The sequence below is a fragment of the Nipponia nippon genome, unplaced genomic scaffold (genome assembly GCF_047370975.1).
Source record: "Nipponia nippon isolate SJK-2023a ecotype South Korea unplaced genomic scaffold, ASM4737097v1 scaffold_17, whole genome shotgun sequence".
In the NCBI taxonomy this organism is placed as follows: domain Eukaryota; kingdom Metazoa; phylum Chordata; class Aves; order Pelecaniformes; family Threskiornithidae; genus Nipponia; species Nipponia nippon.
Genome location: NW_028262333.1, coordinates 10,318,451 through 10,337,966, shown reverse-complemented (window position 1 = coordinate 10,337,966; position 19,516 = coordinate 10,318,451). Strand labels below are relative to the sequence as shown.

The 19,516-nt window shown below is 50.9% G+C and overlaps 1 protein-coding gene across 4 annotated transcripts in view; it reads right to left on the bottom strand.

Moving 5' to 3' along the window:
- Positions 1 to 4,198: 4,198 nt before the first annotated feature.
- The window catches only part of JADE2 (jade family PHD finger 2), a 123,110-nt gene continuing 107,792 nt past the window's right edge, over positions 4,199 to 19,516 (bottom strand). For 3 of the 4 annotated variants that reach the window (XM_087754219.1, XM_087754221.1, XM_087754220.1), the window contains 3 exons: positions 15,989 to 16,106; positions 11,197 to 11,325; positions 4,199 to 8,751 (listed from right to left, as the gene is read on the bottom strand). In XM_087754219.1, coding sequence (XP_087610345.1) covers positions 7,895 to 8,751; positions 11,197 to 11,325; positions 15,989 to 16,106 — 1,104 coding nt within the window. In that variant the 3' untranslated portion in view covers positions 4,199 to 7,894. The remainder of the gene's footprint in view (positions 8,752 to 11,196; positions 11,326 to 15,988; positions 16,107 to 19,516) is intronic. The other variant, XM_087754222.1, reaches the window with a different exon arrangement.

Here is a 19,516-nt window from a genome sequence, read left to right as displayed (position 1 = left end):
AGCACACAGACTGGCATCCTTGCTGCTATGCTTTATCCCCCAAACTTAGTCATTTTAAAGCTGGAGCTGCAAAAATTGCTGATTTCCTTCTTTTAGAAATGCTTTATTGATCCTGCTTGCTTATTAAGGGCAGGAATTTATCCCCCGCCTGCCGGTCCCTCTGCGCAGTGTGAGTGTTATTTGTGGTATCCCATACAACAAACACCTATTTTTAGCTGAGCGTTCTTGGAAGGGGTTTCAGTACCTTGTTTTCCACAGGGAATTCTCTCACTTGCAGGGTGCCTGGAGCTGCTCATAGCACTCCAGCCCGCGCAGGGGGACGCCTGGGCAGAGGCAAAGCACGTGGCAGGGCCAGACCCGCGTGGATGGCCGGTGTCCCGCTCCGATGGCAGCAGCGTCCTAAACAAACACAGCATCTCCCTCCTGAGAATCATTTTCCTGGGAGTTATGGCTGCAGATGTGTTATTTTGCTTTTTGACCTGCCTCCCTCCCAGGAAAAACTCCATTTCATTGATCAGACCATTTCAAGCTCATTGCAGGGCTGCTAATGACCAAGCCGTAACAGCAATACTTTAACCTCTGCGTTTTCTCCTAGTGTTCAGTGTCAGCATTATAAAGTACCACTTAAACTCTAAGCACAGGCAGTCAATTATTTTAATCTTTATTGCATTTGAACATGCAACAGTTACTCCCGAGCAAAAACACTGCACCTGATACTCAGCAGAGCAGGTTTGGCTGGGAAATGCCATCCCAGCACTTTGGGAAACTCCATCCCACCACTTGCACATAACAGCAGAGCTCACGGACACCCCCAGGGCTCATTTCTAAGGGCAGCCACAGCACGAACACCACCCCCAGCACCCGAATCCTGACTTTGGAGGGGATCTATTCTTCCTACCTCCTTCTAGTGCCCCTATAAATTGGTTGTCGTTTGCATGATTTATACCCCTGCACAGACAAGGTCCAGGATCAGCGCCTAGAGCACCTCTCGCAGGTGAAGAGCAGACACAGGCAAAGCCGTGGGCTCATCCTGTGCCCCCAAAACCGCTTGGCTGGGGGCTGAGCACCTCCCCACCATGGCTCTGTGGATGGTCTCCAGTGTATGGGGTCACCATAGGAGCAGAAAGAGCTGCCCACGAGCAAAACCAGCCCCATCTCATCACTGCTAATTCCCCATGCTAATCCTCCACGAAAAAAGGTGCCTGGTTAAACCCCGCACGTCGCACGCATGAGTCTATTTTTAACTTGTGCATTAAATGAACAGTGAATGCGTTTGTCAAGTGGAGTTTGGGACGGGCAAGATGTCAAGGCAGAGGCAGTGCCTGTGAAACCCAGCTGGTTCAGCCAGGGTCAGTGCTGGCTGGAGCAGGATTTTTCCCTTGTTTTGTGGGTTAGTCATAGGTTTGTTTATTTTTTTAGAGTTTTTTTTTTAATTATTCATCTGTTGCAATCACAGCAGACACATCATTTCACAGCCCTACATGGAAATCCAAGACCAAGGAACTATTTTTAGCACAGAAAATGTCTCCCCTAAATGTATTAACTTTGGAAGAGTAAATATTAAATACACTCTCATCGCATTAGAGGCGTTTATGCAGAAGTGCAGCACCAGTGTTTGTAATGGTTAGGGGAAATTATGTTATACCAGTAGCACTTAACCAGACACAATAAAACAAGATCTTACTGCAATTCTTTCAGGATAAGTCGAAGGGAAATTAATTCATTTTCACATCCATTGCTGATGATTTACTGACACTGGGGCATAGTTGTCCCATTAGTATTTATGGTGGCACTTGCAATCCTTATGCAAAACATATAGGGGATAGCCTAACATTTATTTTGCAATTAAACTGAAATGATTCTTCGCCTGCTCATTCCCGATCAAGGCATTCAGCACCATCTGTGATGAGGGTACTATGGGCAAACCGCAAGCAGGCAACACAGGGAAACCGTATGTGCCTATGAATATATATATTTTTAGTAAGAATGGCTTTTTGTAACTTTAATGGGGAAGTATTTCTCAGGCTGGGCTGCAGGAGAAGGATGCGGTGCTGCTGGCGGAGGCCCGGTGCCCCAGGGCCGGCTGTCCCTGCTCTGCTGGGTGCCTGGAAAAACAGCAGCGACCCTCGTGGCCGGTGGCTTGGGGACCGGTGGCTCTCGCCTGGTGATGGTGATGGGCAGCGGGGGTGCTGCCCAGCTTTGGGTCCTGTCCCCGCGGAGCTCCTCGCTGCACCTCGTTCCTGCAAGAGCCGGCTGGTTGGGTTAGAAGGTGCTTTCCTAAAAAGAAGGATGCCAGAAACATGGAGACAAGCTATTGTTGGTGGGTTGGTTTCATTGTCGCCTCAGTTATTGTCTCTAGTATGGGCTCTCTGGGAAAGGAGGGATGTATAGGGGCGACATAGTCCTTTTAGATGCCCCAAATTTTCTTCTCTCTTCCTTTACTTCCAGGCATTTGGGTTCCATTTCCCATGGCCATTCCCACAGCCATTCCCACAATACATCTAGCCAGATCAGCCCAGCCATCTCTGGTCTAATACAGGTGCCAGAAGCTGGGATGCATCTTCCCAGGTATTTAGCTAGGTCTCTCTTCCATGAGGCTCAGATATTTTGGAGGCAAAAATCTTTGCCAGTTTGTAAGGACGTTGCCCCATGTTGTCCAGCATCAGACCTCCCAGGCCTGGCTGTGCTGTGTGTCTTCCCTCCTTGCACATTTTGGGAGTATCCCAGGGCCAGGGGCATCACCAGGGCTTGAGGGTAAATCAGGAGAGTCAAACCAAAGGGGGTTTCTCAAACCAGGAGCACGGCGGGCTGGCCTCACTCCTGCTTTATGAAATCGAACACTTTAATATCTCCCTGCCTAGAACAGGTGAAAAACTTATTACAGAAGACGACTCTTGAACTGGCTCTGGACAGATGGGCTCATGAGTGATGCTGCGGGCATCACGTCTGCGCCGTGAGGCTCCGTGGACAGGCCAGGAGTTCGAGTTCATCACTGGGGTGCCTCGGGCACTGTGAGCAATAACACAGCCCAGTAATAAAATCCTTAGTTTGCAATAAACTGTTCCTCTGCCTTTTCATTTAAGAGCAAAATATAAGACATATAAAAAAAAATATAGTTTAAAGGTGGATTTCCTTCTCTCCTTACCCCACTCTCCAGAAGACCCATCTCAGATTGATGGGTTTAGTGCCGTCTTCTCCATGCACAGTGATTTCCCCGATTAATCACTTTGGTAATAAATTGAACAAAGTATGTCTATTAAATGTCTCATTTTCCTTCAGCAGCTTGGGCACTTGGTCAATTTTACAGAAGAAAAATGTGCCAGGAAATGCCAAAAAGGTGAGACAACAAAGCTGATGGCCGACGTTTCCTTGATGACTAATTGCCTGCCCAGATGAAGTGGCCGTGCGCTAACGGTTTCCACACCTCATGGCGGGGGCATTCCTGGCACCCAGCCCCACCAGGTTGAGCATTTGCCGAAATGAAGGGACACCCTTGCCCACGGCCTCCGAGCTGCCCGTGCATGTGCAGGGAGACGTGGGTCCCGTTCAAGCGACACTTGTTAAAGCTGTCTGGGTGAGCCCTGCCTCTCCTACCACGCTCGGCACAGGGAGGTGCGATGGAGGGTCAGCCCCGGCGCCCACCTGCCCGCAACCCCCATCAGCAAGCCAACAAGCAGCATGTTACAAACAGCAACACATATTGCCGTAGTATTTTGGATTTCACAGCTTGCTTTTGCTCCCACGAATAGCAAATGTAACAGCATGTTTCCCCACACGTTATGCCGGCTGCTGATGCAAGGGGCTGCTCCTCCGAACCTCCCATCTCCCAGCAGGGCCCCCTCTGCGTGTTTTGCTCCAAGTCTGGCAAACAAGATTTAAATCTCCAAGAAAAAGGTTGTTACCTTGAATTACAGAAACTTTCAGGCACTGGGCACTTTGTGAGCACCCTCTTGCTTGCGCTCTCCCCTCCAGCACTGGCAAACGTCTCCAGTTGTGTGCCCCAAGGACTTGCGGAGGTCTGGCAATGGAAACGCAATGGAAGTTGGCTGTTCAGGGGCAGACAGTGGCTGCATCAGCAGCGACAGACCAGCTCTGCGTCCCCATGCCCAGAGCTGCATCCCTGGGATGCTCCAGCGGGCCCTCTGGTCCCCGGGTAAATTTGCTCTGCATGACCTTGCTCACTACACCAACACAGAGGTACACAGAAAACACTGCTTTATTGACTGCATTTGCCAACACATTGAGGAATGCAAAGGGTTTTTTCATAAGCAATGGGCCATGGTCCCAATGTGTATTAAAGCATACACTGTATCTAAACAGGATGAAAATAATGGCAGACAGAGCTATTCCAAGGCAACACAAATAGCATGCATAATACAGTCTCACACAGAACGAGTTTGATAACATTATATTGCTTTAAGGATTAACTAACATGGAAAATGTACAAAAAGGAGAAATAGGTTTTTGCATTAATGAAAAATACATTTTTTCTCTACAAAGGAATTTCTAATACAAGAAAATAAATATTGCAACATAAGCCAAAAATAATTTAAAATTGCTCTTTTCAATATATTTTCAATATTTCTCTTTTATATTAACAAATGGCACATCACGTTCTTTGAAACAAAGAAAACAGAAGGGTTTCTCCTCCTGCGACATTCATATCATTTCCTGTAACTGATGTGAAGTGGGTCTGGTTTGTATGTGGAATGGTGCAAACTGGGGGGGATCGCCTTAAAGAACAACCAAGCCTCGCCCCTGCCCTGCAGCAGCATCCTCCCGTTGGCGGCTGCTCCCGCATCCCGCTCTCCTCTCCCGGCTCTGTTCCACACCCTGCTGTGGGGTGAGCTCCATGGGACAGCAGGCATCCACATCCCATAAAATAGGTGCAAAAAAAAAAAAAAAAAAGATGGGTGTGGGGAAAATGGGTGTGTGGAATCGGAGCTGTCCTCGGGAAACCCTGCAGCCATCGGGGCTGGGGTTGATGTCGGGGCTGTGCTCCACGATCAGGGCATGATGCAGTTTGCACCCTCATCTCAACTACAATGGCTGCTGCTTCTCCAAGGAAACGGGTGCTCTTACAGTGCAAATGTCGATTCCTGCAGTTTATACATCTTAAAAGACAACATTTCTCTACTAAAATAAACCCTTTTATTTTTTTTCTTTCTATTCATGGCAAAATACATTTACAGTAACATCAAAAATATTTTCCTTGTGCATTTTCTCTCCTGACCGGCAGGCTCGCCTGCTCCGAGGCGGTGGCGAGGAGGCACCTGGCCGGGGACGCACCGGGGTGGCCGCAGCCGTCCTGCTGCGGTCCAGCCCTGCCGGCCCTCGCTCAGCCCCACGGCTCACGAGAGCCCCTTTTCTCCTCTCTGTTCCCCCCCACCCCATTCTTCTCCCCAGGTCTGACGAGCCCACAACCGCCTTTAGCTTTCCCCACCTAAACACCATCTCCCGATGGCAAAATACAATGCCTGATGTTTTGGGAGCATTTCAACCTATTTTATTGCCTGGTGCTGGTGGCATCGGGTTGGTTGTTCTTTAAAGTCTCCCCCTCTTTGCTTTCCTGTACTGAGAAGACAAGTAGTGCAGAAGCTGATGAATGAAGCTGTGTACAGTGAAATTTGTGGATTGCTTTTTTTTTTAACCATAACTGAGTGAAGCACACGGAAGCAAGATTCATTAAAAGGCAGCATATTGATTATTGTTATGACTCTTATACTAGGATACTGTAGCTAAAGCTAGCAAGCCTGATAAGATAAACTAAGTCCTATTTACTGTATTTAACATTATCTGAACATACTGAGCCTTAATTAATGAGCAATTTTCATTTCCAACTTCAATGGATTATGCTAATTTATAACAAAGGTAGTTCCCGTTTTGTTGATTTTCTGTTGTGTTTTTTTTTTTTTTTTCTTTGCTAATAACTTGTGTAACATTTTTCCCATCTGAGGAAGATTCCTCCCCAGGCACGGTCAGTCTCAGCCGGGTTAGTGTTGGGCTTAGCCAGGGCTGGGTGCAGGCGCTTGGCATCCGACCCGGAGCCCCGGCCGCTCGCCATGCCTGGGATGAGCTAGGCTGTCATCGCTTATCTTTGCTGCAATTTTATCAATAATAAGGACTTTGGAAGGCTGATAAAGATGATCTACTCTAAAACATCGATTGAAGGAGTCTCAGAGTTTCAAAAGAAAGCTCACAGTGAAATGAGCAAAAAGCATCGGAAATCAAAACGGCAGGATGCGGTCTCGGAGCAGCAGCATCCCTCGGAGCAAGCTTGGAACCTAACGCCGCAGCAGTGTGTTATGAGTGTGTCTTTAGTCCTTTGTTGCTAAATAACTTCCAATTTTTTCATGACAAGTTTCCGGTTTCTGGCTGTGCTGCTTGACTGTCAAAATATTCTTTGGCATCCACAAAATTATTTGACTGATTGGTTTGACAATTGCAAGGTTTTTTTGTTTAGTGATGGGTTTAACCGGTTGCAGAAGTGTCCCAGGTTTGTTTTTTTTTTTTTAGGTTTTTTTTTTTAAACATTTTTTATTTTTAAAAAACAACAACAACAAAAGTTTCAGTGAATTCCTTTTTTTTTTGTTCCCTGAGCTCACACTGGGGTCACTCCAATAAAACACGTAGCACGACTTAACTGTGACCTTTGAAGCCAAAACCGAAGTAATGGTGCAATTAAGTGCAAACATGGAAATTCGCCTGACTTGTAGGTAACATGGGCTTTTAAACAACATTTAAGGCTTATTGGGGACATTTTATGCATTAAATTATTGTAATATTTATAATGTCAGCTTCTGTGAATCACCCTCCCACAATGAGTCAACAGCTTGTAACCAGGATTTAAGGAATAAAAAAAAAAGGATGGGGAGGAATAAATTCACTATTTCCATTGTAGCGTTTAGTAGGAAAACAAAATGGTGAAGGCAAGCGCTTCCATTTCCCCTCGGCGACGGTACTTTTGGCCTCGGGGCCAAGTGTTTCATTGTGCAAAGGGGACTTCAAACGTGCTGCCCTGGCACAGTGGGACCACGGCGGCCATCGGAGAGAAGCACGGGCAGAAAAACTTCGCTCAACCTCCCAGGTTAAACCAACTCCGACTCCCCACGGTGTTTTTAAAGGATGCTTTTCTCCTCCACCCTGCCCCACAGTTCCATTTTCCAGCTTGCTAACAGCTGAACAATTCACCTGAGTAAATCACTTCGGTTCTTCTAACAACCTCAACAGGGTTGACCCACAGGGCAGGACGGGGAGAAACTGTGCACCCTGGATGGATCTCGACCAGATGGAAAAGCGAGGGGAAAAATAATGACCGAGTTTTTTTATTCTAAAAATAGAAACGTAACGTCGCCCTCTTCCACCCCAAGCGCTTTCCTCCAACAAGCTTTTTGTGCTTTAGTCATTATTTATTTTAGTATCGCTTATTTTGCTTCCTCATATACGCGCACACAGGCGGGTATTTCCCCTCCCGCAGCTGGCCGCTACCGTACCCTCCGCTCGCTCCCTGCTCCGGGGGCAACTGTCCCGGGCAGAAATCTGCCCCTTGTTAAATAATGCCCATTAATTAAACTGTCATCCCTGCAGAAAGCACGGATACCGGCACCCTCCGCCCTCTCGGCACCCTCGGCATCGGTCCTGCCAGGCGCCAGCTCACGTTCCCGGGAAGTGGGGTCCAGCGGGGATCCAGGGAGGGACCACTACTGTCATGGTCATCGATGTCGGTGAAGCTGAAGCTGTATCTCAGGCGTATAGAGAAGAGAAAGATAACAGTGCCGAATTTCCAACTATATACACATATTAAAAATCCCCCTTGCTATGATACCAGGCAGAAATTGGACATGGCAGTTGTAACTGGGTTGAGGCCTCGTCAAGCCGGCACAGTCGGGAGGAGTTAGGATGCCAGGATGCTCATCCTGACAATGTCCTCGCTGGCCGCATCCAGCTGGCCCCGCTGTGCCCGGCCGCCGCGGGACTCCCCGTCCGAGTCGCTCATCTCTGCGTCGGAGAAGTAGCCGTCCGTCTCGGCGTCGAAACGACGCAAGGGAGCTCCGCTGGCACCGTCGGGCTTGGGGGGCTGCGACCTCCGAGTCCCTCGGCTCTCCTTTGGTAATTTGAACCGCACGACGGTTTTGGGGCTACCTACGGAGTCAGGCACTTTGGCCGCGGGGCTGGGCTCCGGCTGAGCACAGCGCGGCGTCTCCTCCTCCTCCTCCTTGCTGACGCAGCCCCTTGCCCCGGCCGGGGGGTGAGGTTCGCCGGCTTTTGGGAGAGAGCCCTTCTTGGCCGCCTTTTTTGCCTCACCCGTCCCCTTGCGGTCGGTGGGAAGCTTCGCCACCCCTTTCTCTGACTTGCTCGGTCTGGAATCGGGAGCGAAGGGCTTGGCGGTGTCATCCGACAAATCGCTGGCGTTGTTAGTCCAGGGCTCCGAGCTCTCCAGGTGGCTCCCACCCACAGCGGGGGGGCTGCTCCTGGGCAGCTTTTTCTTAGTGTTCGTTCTCGTTTTGCTTTTCACTTTCTTTGTGGCCTCGCTCTGCTTGAACGGGGACCTGAGGGAATGGTCCATCATGAAGCTCAGCAAGGTCTCCTCGTCCTGGAGGAGCTCCTCAGAGAGGCCGGGGGTGCTGTCCTCGTGGTGGGCGTTGTTGAGGGACCACTCGCTCATCGCCATGTTCTCGGCGGTGATCTGGACCGACTGCGCCAACCAGCTGTTGAAGAAGGTCCCGTCGATGGGGAAGGAGGTTGACAAGCCTGGAAAAAACAAAAGGGGAAGATTGCCTCAGGAGCCAGAAACAGCCATGCTGCCCTTTGACAACACCACCAACTTCACCGAAACTCCCCAGAACCGGAGAAACACACAAAAGGTCAACCATAATGCACCACATCAGGACAGAGAAGAGGGTTACTCCAGCACTAATGCTGAATTTGGGGTTCACAGCACAACCCGAGTGGTCCCCCACATCCAACACTCTGCGAACCTCCCCAAATCTAAACGCAGCACCTTTCCGCAGTGAAGATGCCCCAACCCACCCCAGCGCGGGTAGAAAATGCATTCCCGTGCAAAGGCAGCAAGACCACCAACCCAGGTGTGAGCCTAAAAATTCAGCAACTGCTACCAGAGCGGGACTTGTGCCCAGGAGAGGGGTGACAGGTCCCCAGGGAGCAGCTGCCACCATGCCACCACAGGCTGCCAAAACCCCGGGCATCACCCGAGCCAGGCAGTCAGTGGGGTGATGGGAACGGTGCTCGATTTGTGTGCAAAGGCTGGGAGGGAGGGAAGCAGGTCTAAGAACATCTCCAAATACTCGAGAGGTGTGAAAATGAAGAAGAGGAGCAGAGATGACAGGCTGGCATGGAAAAGGCTGAAGAACTCCCTATTGATTATCCCTGAGAGCAGGAGTGAGCATTACAGGCTGGGCTGGGTCTAACTAGCAACTGGAAAGGCGCATACATGCACAAGCACATGCAGTTTTAATCCCTGTAATAGAAACCCACGGGTTCAACATCAGAGCTGGTTTTATGGATGGAGGAAAAACTAGGTTTGATTTTTGATTTCGGGTAAGAGCCTTCCTTTTCAAGCAGTCAGTCTAGCAACAGAAGAGGGAAAGAGCAGTGGCACGGGCAGGGTGACTCATGTCCGCAGTGTTTGTCGGTCTCAGTGACAGCTTTGCATCGCCCTTCCCTGTAACCAGCGATATGGGCTGTGACCCCGCACCACGGAGGCACAAACAAACACCCTGCGCAATGCCAGGGCTGCTCAAGGGCAGCACTGAGGAGGTCGGTCAGGTCGGATCCCCCCTTGGAGGTGACGCTGTTGAGGTGGCAGTCCCGCACCTGCTGGCAGGTCACCATGGTCCTTTTGGAGAAGACAGCCCCCCACCCTAGCAGCAGCCCAGTGCAGGGGAGGGGAAGCAGGAGCAGGGATGAGTTTCGGGCACCGCGTGGTACCCAGGCACTGAGCAGCCCAAGGTCTTGCTGGCAAGGGTGCTGCCAAGCTCACTTTCCCCCAGCCCTTCTCTGATGACTGCAGCCACAATTGATGCTTCCAGCCCTTAACAAAATCCAGGAGGTTACAAGACCCTGGTGAAGCTTTTCCAGGCTTGCAGCAGTGCAGCTTTTCTCGGAAATGCCCCAGCCCTCCACCATTTGATGGAAATTGCCCCAGAAAAATCCAGTTTCTTTAGCGGAGAACAGTGCAGAGACAGGATAAGCCCATTTCCAAAGGGGCTCCTGCCTGAAAACCAACAGCTTTGAGATGAAAGCAGCAGAGTTGAGGCGAGCAATGGGCAAAGCAGAGCAAGGCAGGGTGGCCCAGACCCCCCAGACCTCCCACAGAATCTCTGTGTACCCCCGGGAGGGTTTTACAGCACCCCCAGACTGTCCAAGAGCCCCACAGGACCAGTGCATCCCCTGTGCACCTGCGGGGCAGCTGAGCACGCATGAACTCACCACCTCCTGCCCCACATGCTGGTGGAGGTGACAGTGCCAGAGGAAGTTGAACAAAAACCCAATTTCATGTAAAAACCATATGCAGTTGTCAAGGATCTTGTCAAAAAAGACCTTTTTGTTCTGTTTTTTTACTTCCCCCCCCCAGCTCCATCTGCTGCTGAGTGGCGGTAGGTTGTAGCTGATGGGGAAGAGCCAGAGGTGGGTGAAGCATCCGCAGAGCCAGCCTGCATCTCCTCACTCCCCCCGAGCAAATTCAAGAGACCAGCTGTGCTTTGTGCCTGCCTCCTGGATGCTCCCAGACCGCCAGCACAACCAGCATGACCACAAGGTCCTGAACAGTGTATGCCATGAAAATGCACAGCACTGAAGATACGGGGGATCAGCCCTGCTGCAGGGTGGGTAAGTCTGATTTTATCACCGGAAAGCAAAATCACTCTTCAGCAGCACATCACAGGTTTTGTAACACACTCTCTCAATCCGGGCACAAGCCTTGGGGCCGGGGGGGGGTGGATTTTACACCCCCTGCCCCACCAGGGACCATGTCTCCTACGTGGTCTTTCCTGTAGGACCTCGGTTATTCAGGCTGATGCCCACGAGGGAGAGATGGAAGAGGCTCCCACGGCCTTGGGTGTAACTCCACCATGTACGTGCAGGAGGGATCAGGGGCTGGGACTCTTAACCCTGCTCCCCGAAACAGAGAGCCACCAGCGGCACGGGTCAACTCTGAGCCCATAAAATCAGACTTACCCAGTTGTCCCAATACAGTTTCGTTGACTGATTTCCTTTTCTCTTTCTTCTCGGGACTACTTTTTCTACCATCTCTTCCTTTCCTTCTTGGGTCACTTTTCTTACCCTTTGTCTTCTTCCCAGTTTGTTCTGGCATTTTTTAGAAAAAAAGGAAAACTCCGTGTAAGACGAGGCATCAGGGATGCTGCGGTGAGCAAGTTCCCCTGGGGCACACCCCTGCGGTGGAGACCTGGACCAGACCTGCACACAACTCCAAGCCAAAGGGAGAACAGCGGCCGCTTTTTGGCCAGCTGTAGGCTAAGGTCTCTATAGGTGAAGAAAATCTGAATCCCATAGGTTATATAAAAAAGAAGTTTGGGCCTTGGACACAAACTTAGCATGGCTGCAGGATCAGTCCCACTGAAGGCAGGGGACTCGCTGGAGACTCTGCAGCCATCGACATGCCCTCCTGGACCAGGGCTTTGGGGTGAGGACCTGTGGGAGCAGCAGAAGGGAGTAACCCCGAACCCTGCTCAGAAACCTTCCCAGAGACACGGGGATCTCCAGACCCGGCGGTGTGTCACCCACCACCGACAAGAGCATCTCCTGGAGGGATTCAGCTGCAAAGCCAGTTTGACAGCAATGGTACTGGCAGCGTTTTAAAGCAGACCTTGATTTGATTTGACCTTTCGGTGATAGTAACAGCTCGCACTCACACTGTGCCGGGGTGGAAAAACCCAAAGCTATAAAACTTAAGGAGTGTATTGAACATAAGTAAATAGAGTAGGAAAGATGACCAGCATTGCCTATGGAAAGCCAGGGATATAACTCTTAGCTATGTAGACATTCAGCTAAAAATCAATATTTCCTAAATGGCTTTGAACTTCTACTGGATTTATTCCTCTTGGGTAAACAGGACAAATACCCTATAAAAGTACAACTTGTATTGCCAAGCAAAATACTTCAACAGTTTTTACTTACTCCGTTAGGTCACTCTCCCACAGAAGTCCACGCTAAGACTTCTATTAATTTTCAGAGGGGGAAGAATATTGCCCTTAAAGCAAAACGTGGGTGGCTGATGGAAGTGGAGGCGAGACATGCAGTTTTCCAGAGTCTGGCCCATAGGATGAACCTGCACAAGCTGTGCAGCTGTCGGAGCAATGATTTTAAGAAACGAATGGGTTTATTGTGTCAGCCAGCAGCAGACCTGCAAACAGCCTCAGCAGAGAGGCTGCGAACTGGATGGGTCAGAGGGAATAAGCTCTGCTCTCCCCTTGGTGTGGCAGTGGAAATGTACTGGGCGAGCAGGGGAGGGAATTCGCATTGCACCTGCCCGAGCCTGGATTAACAGAGGATTTACAGTCCTGGGGTTGCCAAGCCAGGAACCCCTCCTGACCAAAAGACTCACTGAAAGAAAGAAAAGCAAAAGCAAAATTGGTATTTGCTATGTTCCTGCCAAATAAGTGGAGAAATGCAGACAGATTTTTCACTTCACTTACAAAATAAAAATCTAACTTTGTTTAGACAGCACAATGCAGCTAAAGAGAAACCCGAGCAGTACTTTTTGAAGAGGAACCTGTCAAAATAGTAGCCGTGTTTCAAAGCCAGACAGTGTTTACTTTCCACTCCATGCAAGAAAAATACAGGGGAGAGAGGTGGGTTCATTTTACATGGGCAGTTCTCACTAATTTTATTAAAAATCTCCTGCTTAAATGATCATTTGTCAGCAGGAAAAATAAACCCCTCCAGTTTCAAGTTTTATGTGGGAGCCGTTCCAAAAAAAACCTTTGTGCCAAAACCATCTTTGGAATAACCCCAACAGATTTCAGTCGATGACTACCGTAACAGCAGTTAAAAACTGGCCTCATCCAGGCAAAATAATAGAGACTTCTTCCTTTCTCGAAGAAACCCCAGGCACACAGAGCAGCTCCGGTCGGGAGCTGTGCGGAGGGGATGCTACAGGAACCGTCCCCCGCTTTCAAACCAGTCAGCACTTCGTAATGATGGAAAGTGCAGCAATGAGTTACCCACGGGTTTGGTCCCACCAGGTGCCAAGTATCTTTAGCTCTAAGTATCATCAACTGGCATGGAGCAGGCTTAGCAAACGCGTGGGTGTTGGCAGCACTTGGTAGCATTGGGGTCTACAATGGTGCGTGTTCGGGATGGGACCAGGATGAGACAGCTAAGAGCTGAAGCAGAAAATAAACACAACGCTGCTTTCCATGGCTCTGCTACGCGCTGCCACACACGAGTGGCGTGGGAATGGCTGTGTAGCTACCGCAGGAAGGGCAGCTGGAGGCTGAGCTCGTCTCTGATCTCCTTTACACCGACTGCCCCTCTGTGCCGTGCTGTCGCTGGCCCCAGGGCTTGCTCCTGCTGTCGGGCAGGACCTGGAGATCAGCGTGAGGACCACATGCTGACCTGGGGAGGAGGTACCTACCGATGCTGTGCTTTGGCTTGCACTATGACTGTCACAGCTAACCGAGCCATCCTCTCTTCCCACATTTGGGATCCCAACTTATGGCCTGATGCCATGTCCCAGCAAGGAAACTCCTCCTAGCTCGGGAGACCCTATCCACTGATGCCGAAAGGCACTCGGGTCCCTATGTCCCCCTGGCATGGGAAGGACCCAGATGCCCAAACCACCTGGAGATCCCAGGACCAAATTCCCACAGCCAGGCCCTTTCCCTGGCAGCAGAGACTCGTGGGAGCCAGGTCCCAGAGGCAGCAGTCCCTGCTCAGCCTCAACCAAAAAGCCCATCCCGGGAGAGATGAGTAGCTCAGTTCGGTTGGTTCAGAGCGGAAAATGAACCGGCAAATGCCAGCCATTTGGGGCAGGAGAGAAGAACATTTGCATCAAAACATATGAAGCAATCCCACAGCCTGCACACCAGTCGCTGCCTGAGTCACCCTCTCACTGCGGGTTTGTCTCTGATCACTCACCTTTAGCCAGAACAAACATCACGGTAATGGCAGTCCTGCTTTTCCCCGAGTACACACGTAACATTTTCAGGAAGGGCAATTGCACAGCGCCAGCACTCGGTGGTGCAGGCAGCCCCGAAACGCAAGCAGCAGAGCCCTGACAGCTCCCCCTCGCTGGTCAGCACCCGCACCCCGCTGGGGAGGGTCCCGGCTCACCCGCCCCGGCCCTCCCCGGGGGGAGCTGCCGACTCCCACCCCATCGCTGCATTAGAGAGAGGGTTGGGCATGCACCAGAGGTCAGGCTCCCCAAGGCATTTTGGAGAATGCAGGTCCCCAAGGGCATTTCCAGCTGTCTAACACCCCGCTTGTGAGGGAGGTGAGCTCAAAACGCTTTCCTGCAAACCACCCTGCGCCTGTCTCCTTCTGAGAGCTGCAAATGCAAAACTGGGTTTGCCCAGCTGAACTGAAGAGCATCACGAGGTCCCCCTGTGATCCCCAGAAAGCCCGCAGAGCCCAGCAGCAACAGCACATGGCATCTGCCTTCAGGATCCGAGTTTGTTGCTCTTGTCTTTTATCCACCCGTTATTCCTGAGCTGGGCCTCCCACCTCGCCACCCCAGACAGCAGCATCACTGCTGGGAGCACCAGCCGGCACAAATTTCCCAGGTGCCAGGGAATGGCCCCTGGGATGTGCAGTGCGGAGTCTCCGGTTGGTAGGAACAGCTGGGAACACCATTTTGTGTGTGTCCAGGCTGGTGACCTGCATCGCTGGTTCAGCGAGGACATATGGAGCAACACACAGTGTCACTGATCTGTGTCACGGGGACCGAGATCTACAGGACCCACACTTCCCCGGAGCAAAACCTGGGGTCCCGGCCACCCCTGCCCCACATTGCCACCTGGCTCTGGGCACCGAGAGGAATTTGCACAGACTCCGAGTCACAAACATCTCAATGTACACTTTTCTCAGCCTCCAAAACCTCAGTCAAAGGAAACTCTTGTCAAGGAAAGCTCAGCCCAGACGGTTCCTGAAGAAACCCCAACTATGCGATGGCTTCAAATGCAACTCCAAAGCCACAAACACAACTGTCGGAAGACCCTGACAAAGCGCCAGATGCTGCTGCTGGAAAAACTGTTCTGCAGCCATAGGGGTTGGTCTGTGCTGCCACCGAAGGGAAAGGAGGAGGGATCAGGAGCTGTGGGCTCCGGCACTGCTTGTGCAAAAGGAAAAAAAATAGGACAGAAGGAAACCAACTTTATTTCAGTTCCTTAATAAAAGGTGCCAGAGGCTTTGCATGTGGTAGGTGCGATGTTCCCCACTAATAGGTGCGTGGAGAGAACTGCAGCCAACCAGAGCTAAAGGAGCTGGTCTCCAGCAGTAACAGACATCCCACCAGCAGCCTAATCTTTGATTCTCGACAGAGCCAGAGGCATCTGCAAAGAGTCCAAAGCGAGGACTGCTGACCCGTGCCAGGGAGCCAGCGGCCGTGGATCAGCCCCAATGTCAGCAGCTCCGTGCCCAGGATTTGCCATCTCCTCCCAAATAGCTCCATCTCCACAAAAGCCGTCAAAATGCTGCCTTAGCATCACCACCTAACCAAACGCTTGGTCCTTCTGACCCATGCCTGGGGAGAGGAGGATTGAGAGGGATCTGTGAAAACAAGGTGCTCCGACACTCCGGTCACCCAGGGTATGGCTTTATTGTGTGTTTCTGAACAAAACTGGAGACGGGCAAAGAGCCAACATACGAACCGTGCTTAAATAACACTGCAGGGGAGGGGGCAGCTCTGGCTTCCTTGGGGTGGGGGGCTGAGGCTTGGGCACGAGTCTTTGGCTTCAGAGGACGGCAGGGACAGCGTCTGCGAGAACAAGCTCTGGTAAGCGGTACTGACCTGGGTAAAGATCTTTTTCAATAAGCTTCATCTGGAGATGGAAGATCTGCTCCTGGAGTTTACAAATGGTGTGTTTCATTTTCTCCCGTCTCGTCACCATGTAACAGAGATTTCTAACCTACAGGAACACAAGAAACAGTGTCCGTTTTAGGCAGGGTCGAAGCGGGTGCCCTCAAGCTGTGTCACTGCTTCTGCCACCCAGGGAAATCCCCACTCCCCAGGATTCGGTCCTCTTCATCGCACCATCATCCACGCTGCACCAAAACTCCTACCAGGGCTCTTTGGATGCGCCACGACTACAGGTGAGGGCTCTTGATCCAAACTGTGTAATATATATGGGAAAAACCATGCAGTGAATGATTCAAAGCCTCAACGTCTCTGTTCTGGTTCTGACAGCCAGGATCCCACGGGGGGCAAGGAGGGCTGGCTGGCTTCTCCAGCACGTGCGCTGGGCATACAAAAGCCGTAAGGAAGCACAGTATCTCCACAGATACAGCTTTTCTTACCCCAACAGCACGTCTCTTTTGTAGCACCAAGTCTCCTTGCAAAGCCCCGCAGATACCTGCCAACATGCCTGGGGTGCCCACCCCAAAGCAGAGCAGCCACCTTGGAAACCCCAAACACAGCTCCACCAGCCTCTGCCCCGGCTCCGGGGACAGCTCGGCCACCACTGCCCCCAGCGCCTCGGGCAGCAGCGAGCTGGGACCATCCTGCCTGGGGGGCTGGGGCAGCCCCGGCTCCAAAGCCCCACGCAGGGGGCCACATAGGACGCTGCACATAGGGGAGTCTCTCTCTCTCGCCCCTGTCTTCTTCTGAACATAAACAATAAGCAAGTTAATCTTTAACTTCTCCCATCAAAGGCCTGAATTCAGAGGCAGGGTTTGCACTTTGGCATCAGTGCTTTCCAGGGCACAAATTCAGCCCGAATAACGCAGCACGCAGGGAGTCAAATGGGGCCAAGTGTGCTGCTAATCTGCTCCCATTAGTCAGGATTAACTTTCAGTACTTGTTGCAGCACATCCTTTAATTTGCTGTTGATACGCATCAGCGCACAAAGTTACCAAGACCCACAAAATGGGAACAGAGAGAGGAGAAACAGCTAAATAATTTTGTGATTATACTGAGGTATAGCAATGGTGTGGACACAGAGTGTTTGAATCTCCTGTTAATTGTTCACAGACCTAATGAAGAAGTTAATGTCTCTAAAGGATTTGGAAAATCTTGGAAGAGAAGATGCTGTAGAAGGAGCATTATAATATAGTTATGCGGAGGGCCAGCAGACACACGGAGCCCCGAGCATCTGAGCATCATGCTGAGCCCTCAGCCCAGCAGCTGCATCACGCATGTGCCTTGTTCACACCCGACATAGAAACCTGCACAAAGAAATGCCAAATGCTAAGAGGTACTTTGGTCCCCTGGGTCAACAGGCCAGTTCTCATCCACAAATTGCTCCTTTGGCAGGGAGGGAGAGACCCTCTTCCCACAGCCGGTGCAGGGAAGGGGCACAGCTGGGATGGAGCTGCAGGTATGAGGCTACTGATCTGCTGAACATCAGAGCCTTACAAAACTGCCTGTTGCCCTAAAGCAAATGCCAGGACAGAGCATAGAAAATACAGCAAGATATCCAGGTGATGCCGGCCCAGGTCAGCAGTCATGTACCAGTGTGGCTCCCCTGGCCCAAACCTGGCCAGCATCCTCCCCTCCGCATGGTTACTCACGCTTGCTCCACATCTCCCTGCAAATCACTGGTGCATTTTGTCCCCAGTTCAAGAAATTTTATTAACCAAGTGGGAAGCCCTAAATGCAAACAGCAAAGCACAAGACATAAATGCTCACATGAACTAGCACAGCAGTGGTTAAACCGTGCTCGTCCCACGGGGTTGCCGATAAACACCCCCAGCAGCCCCAGATGACAGAGCTACTGCGTGCTACCCGCTGGCATCTGCCTTGGGATGAATTTCAGTGCCGTGCTTTTTGCCAGCCCCGTGTAAGGGTGGCTGGAGAGCAGGGCTCTGTCACCATGGCTGCGGCGGGCATCACGGCTTTCGGAGGAAACAGAGGGTTTCAGCTGTGAAACAGAAAATGCTAATGGCAGCTAACAGGATTTGAGAGCGTTTACTCAGCTTCCTGATGCTCTGAAAGAGCAAAACTGCCCGTAATAAGGTAAGGAGGAGGTGGCCTGAATGGAGGCACAGGCAGTAACGTGTGTGGGTATGTCCACGCTCACGCATGACCCTGATGTCTCCGATTCCTCCCCCTCGTCCTCAAACCCCTCTCTGCAGAGGAAGGCTGGGGTATTTCCAGGCTTGGCGGACTGTCCCCACGTGGTCGGGAGCCTTTGTGCATCTCACAGTGACAGAGCAAGTCAGGACCTTGTCCCAGGCTTACCTAATGTCTGCCACCAAAGGCTGTGAAGGCAGCAGCATGACCGTGGCCATCCCCTAATGGCATCAGTCTTACCTAAGGACAATCTGGAAACACTTAGGAATACAGGAGAAAAAGCTGCTCTCTTTTTTTTTTTGAATCCCCTAGCTGTAAATACAAAGCAGTGAGCTATATGCTGTGTATTTTACTACATTTTCTTTTTTTATTCTGGATTGGAGAAAACATCAAACTAAAATTTCTTTATGAGGAAAACAACTGCCTCTGGCAAGCTGCATCTCAAAGTGTTTGGCGGTATCTCTTCTCTATGACTTGATATTCCTGGAAGAAAACATTACTTGTGCTCTGCTTAGAGACTGCTGGTATTTACACACACTTACACAGACAAACACTACCCAGCGCTGCTTCCCCAAGCCAAGCTTAGACGCTGGTATGAAAGCCTGGAAATTATAGTTTTTTGTTGAAGCTAATTTAAACAACCAGTCGTTGGAAAAAGCTTCTAAAAAAAAAAAAAAGTCAAAAGAAGGTTAAAAAAGGCCAGAAAGAAAATGGGGGGACTGTATTAGGATTCCCAGGCAACACCTTTCATTTGCTGACACTGTGAAGTGCAGAAATGACAGTGGTTAAGAGATGGCAGAGGGGCCCTGGCTGTGCCCGTGTCATCTGCCCCGCTGCTTCTGCCTCCCCAGCTCTTGGATCCAGATACCATTACCAGCCCCCAAATCACAACCATGCCTGCCAGATTAATTGCTGAAAACACTAAAATAGCAATGTGATGCCCCATGGACACCTTCTGAAAGCCACCCCTCCAGGCTGCTCTTCTCCGACCCTTATTTGATGTGATGCCTCACCATTTCCAGGTGAAATGCGGCAGCTGTGAGTGGCGCTGACAGACAGGATCAGATACCTGGGATGCACTGGCAGCAATGGGATTTAAACCCGTATCACCCATCTGAGCACTGGACTTCGATCTGGCCAGTGTTTATTGTTCCCTGTCTTGGAAGAAGAGCAAACAAACAGCTCTTCCAGGGCCAGGCAGTGAAACCTGGCAGGGTGTTGCTAAGCAGAGGCTGAACACCGATGGGGAATGACCCCAGGAAGCCTGGAGGCAACCCTGGAAAATGAGAAATCTGGTAAAACCTGTAG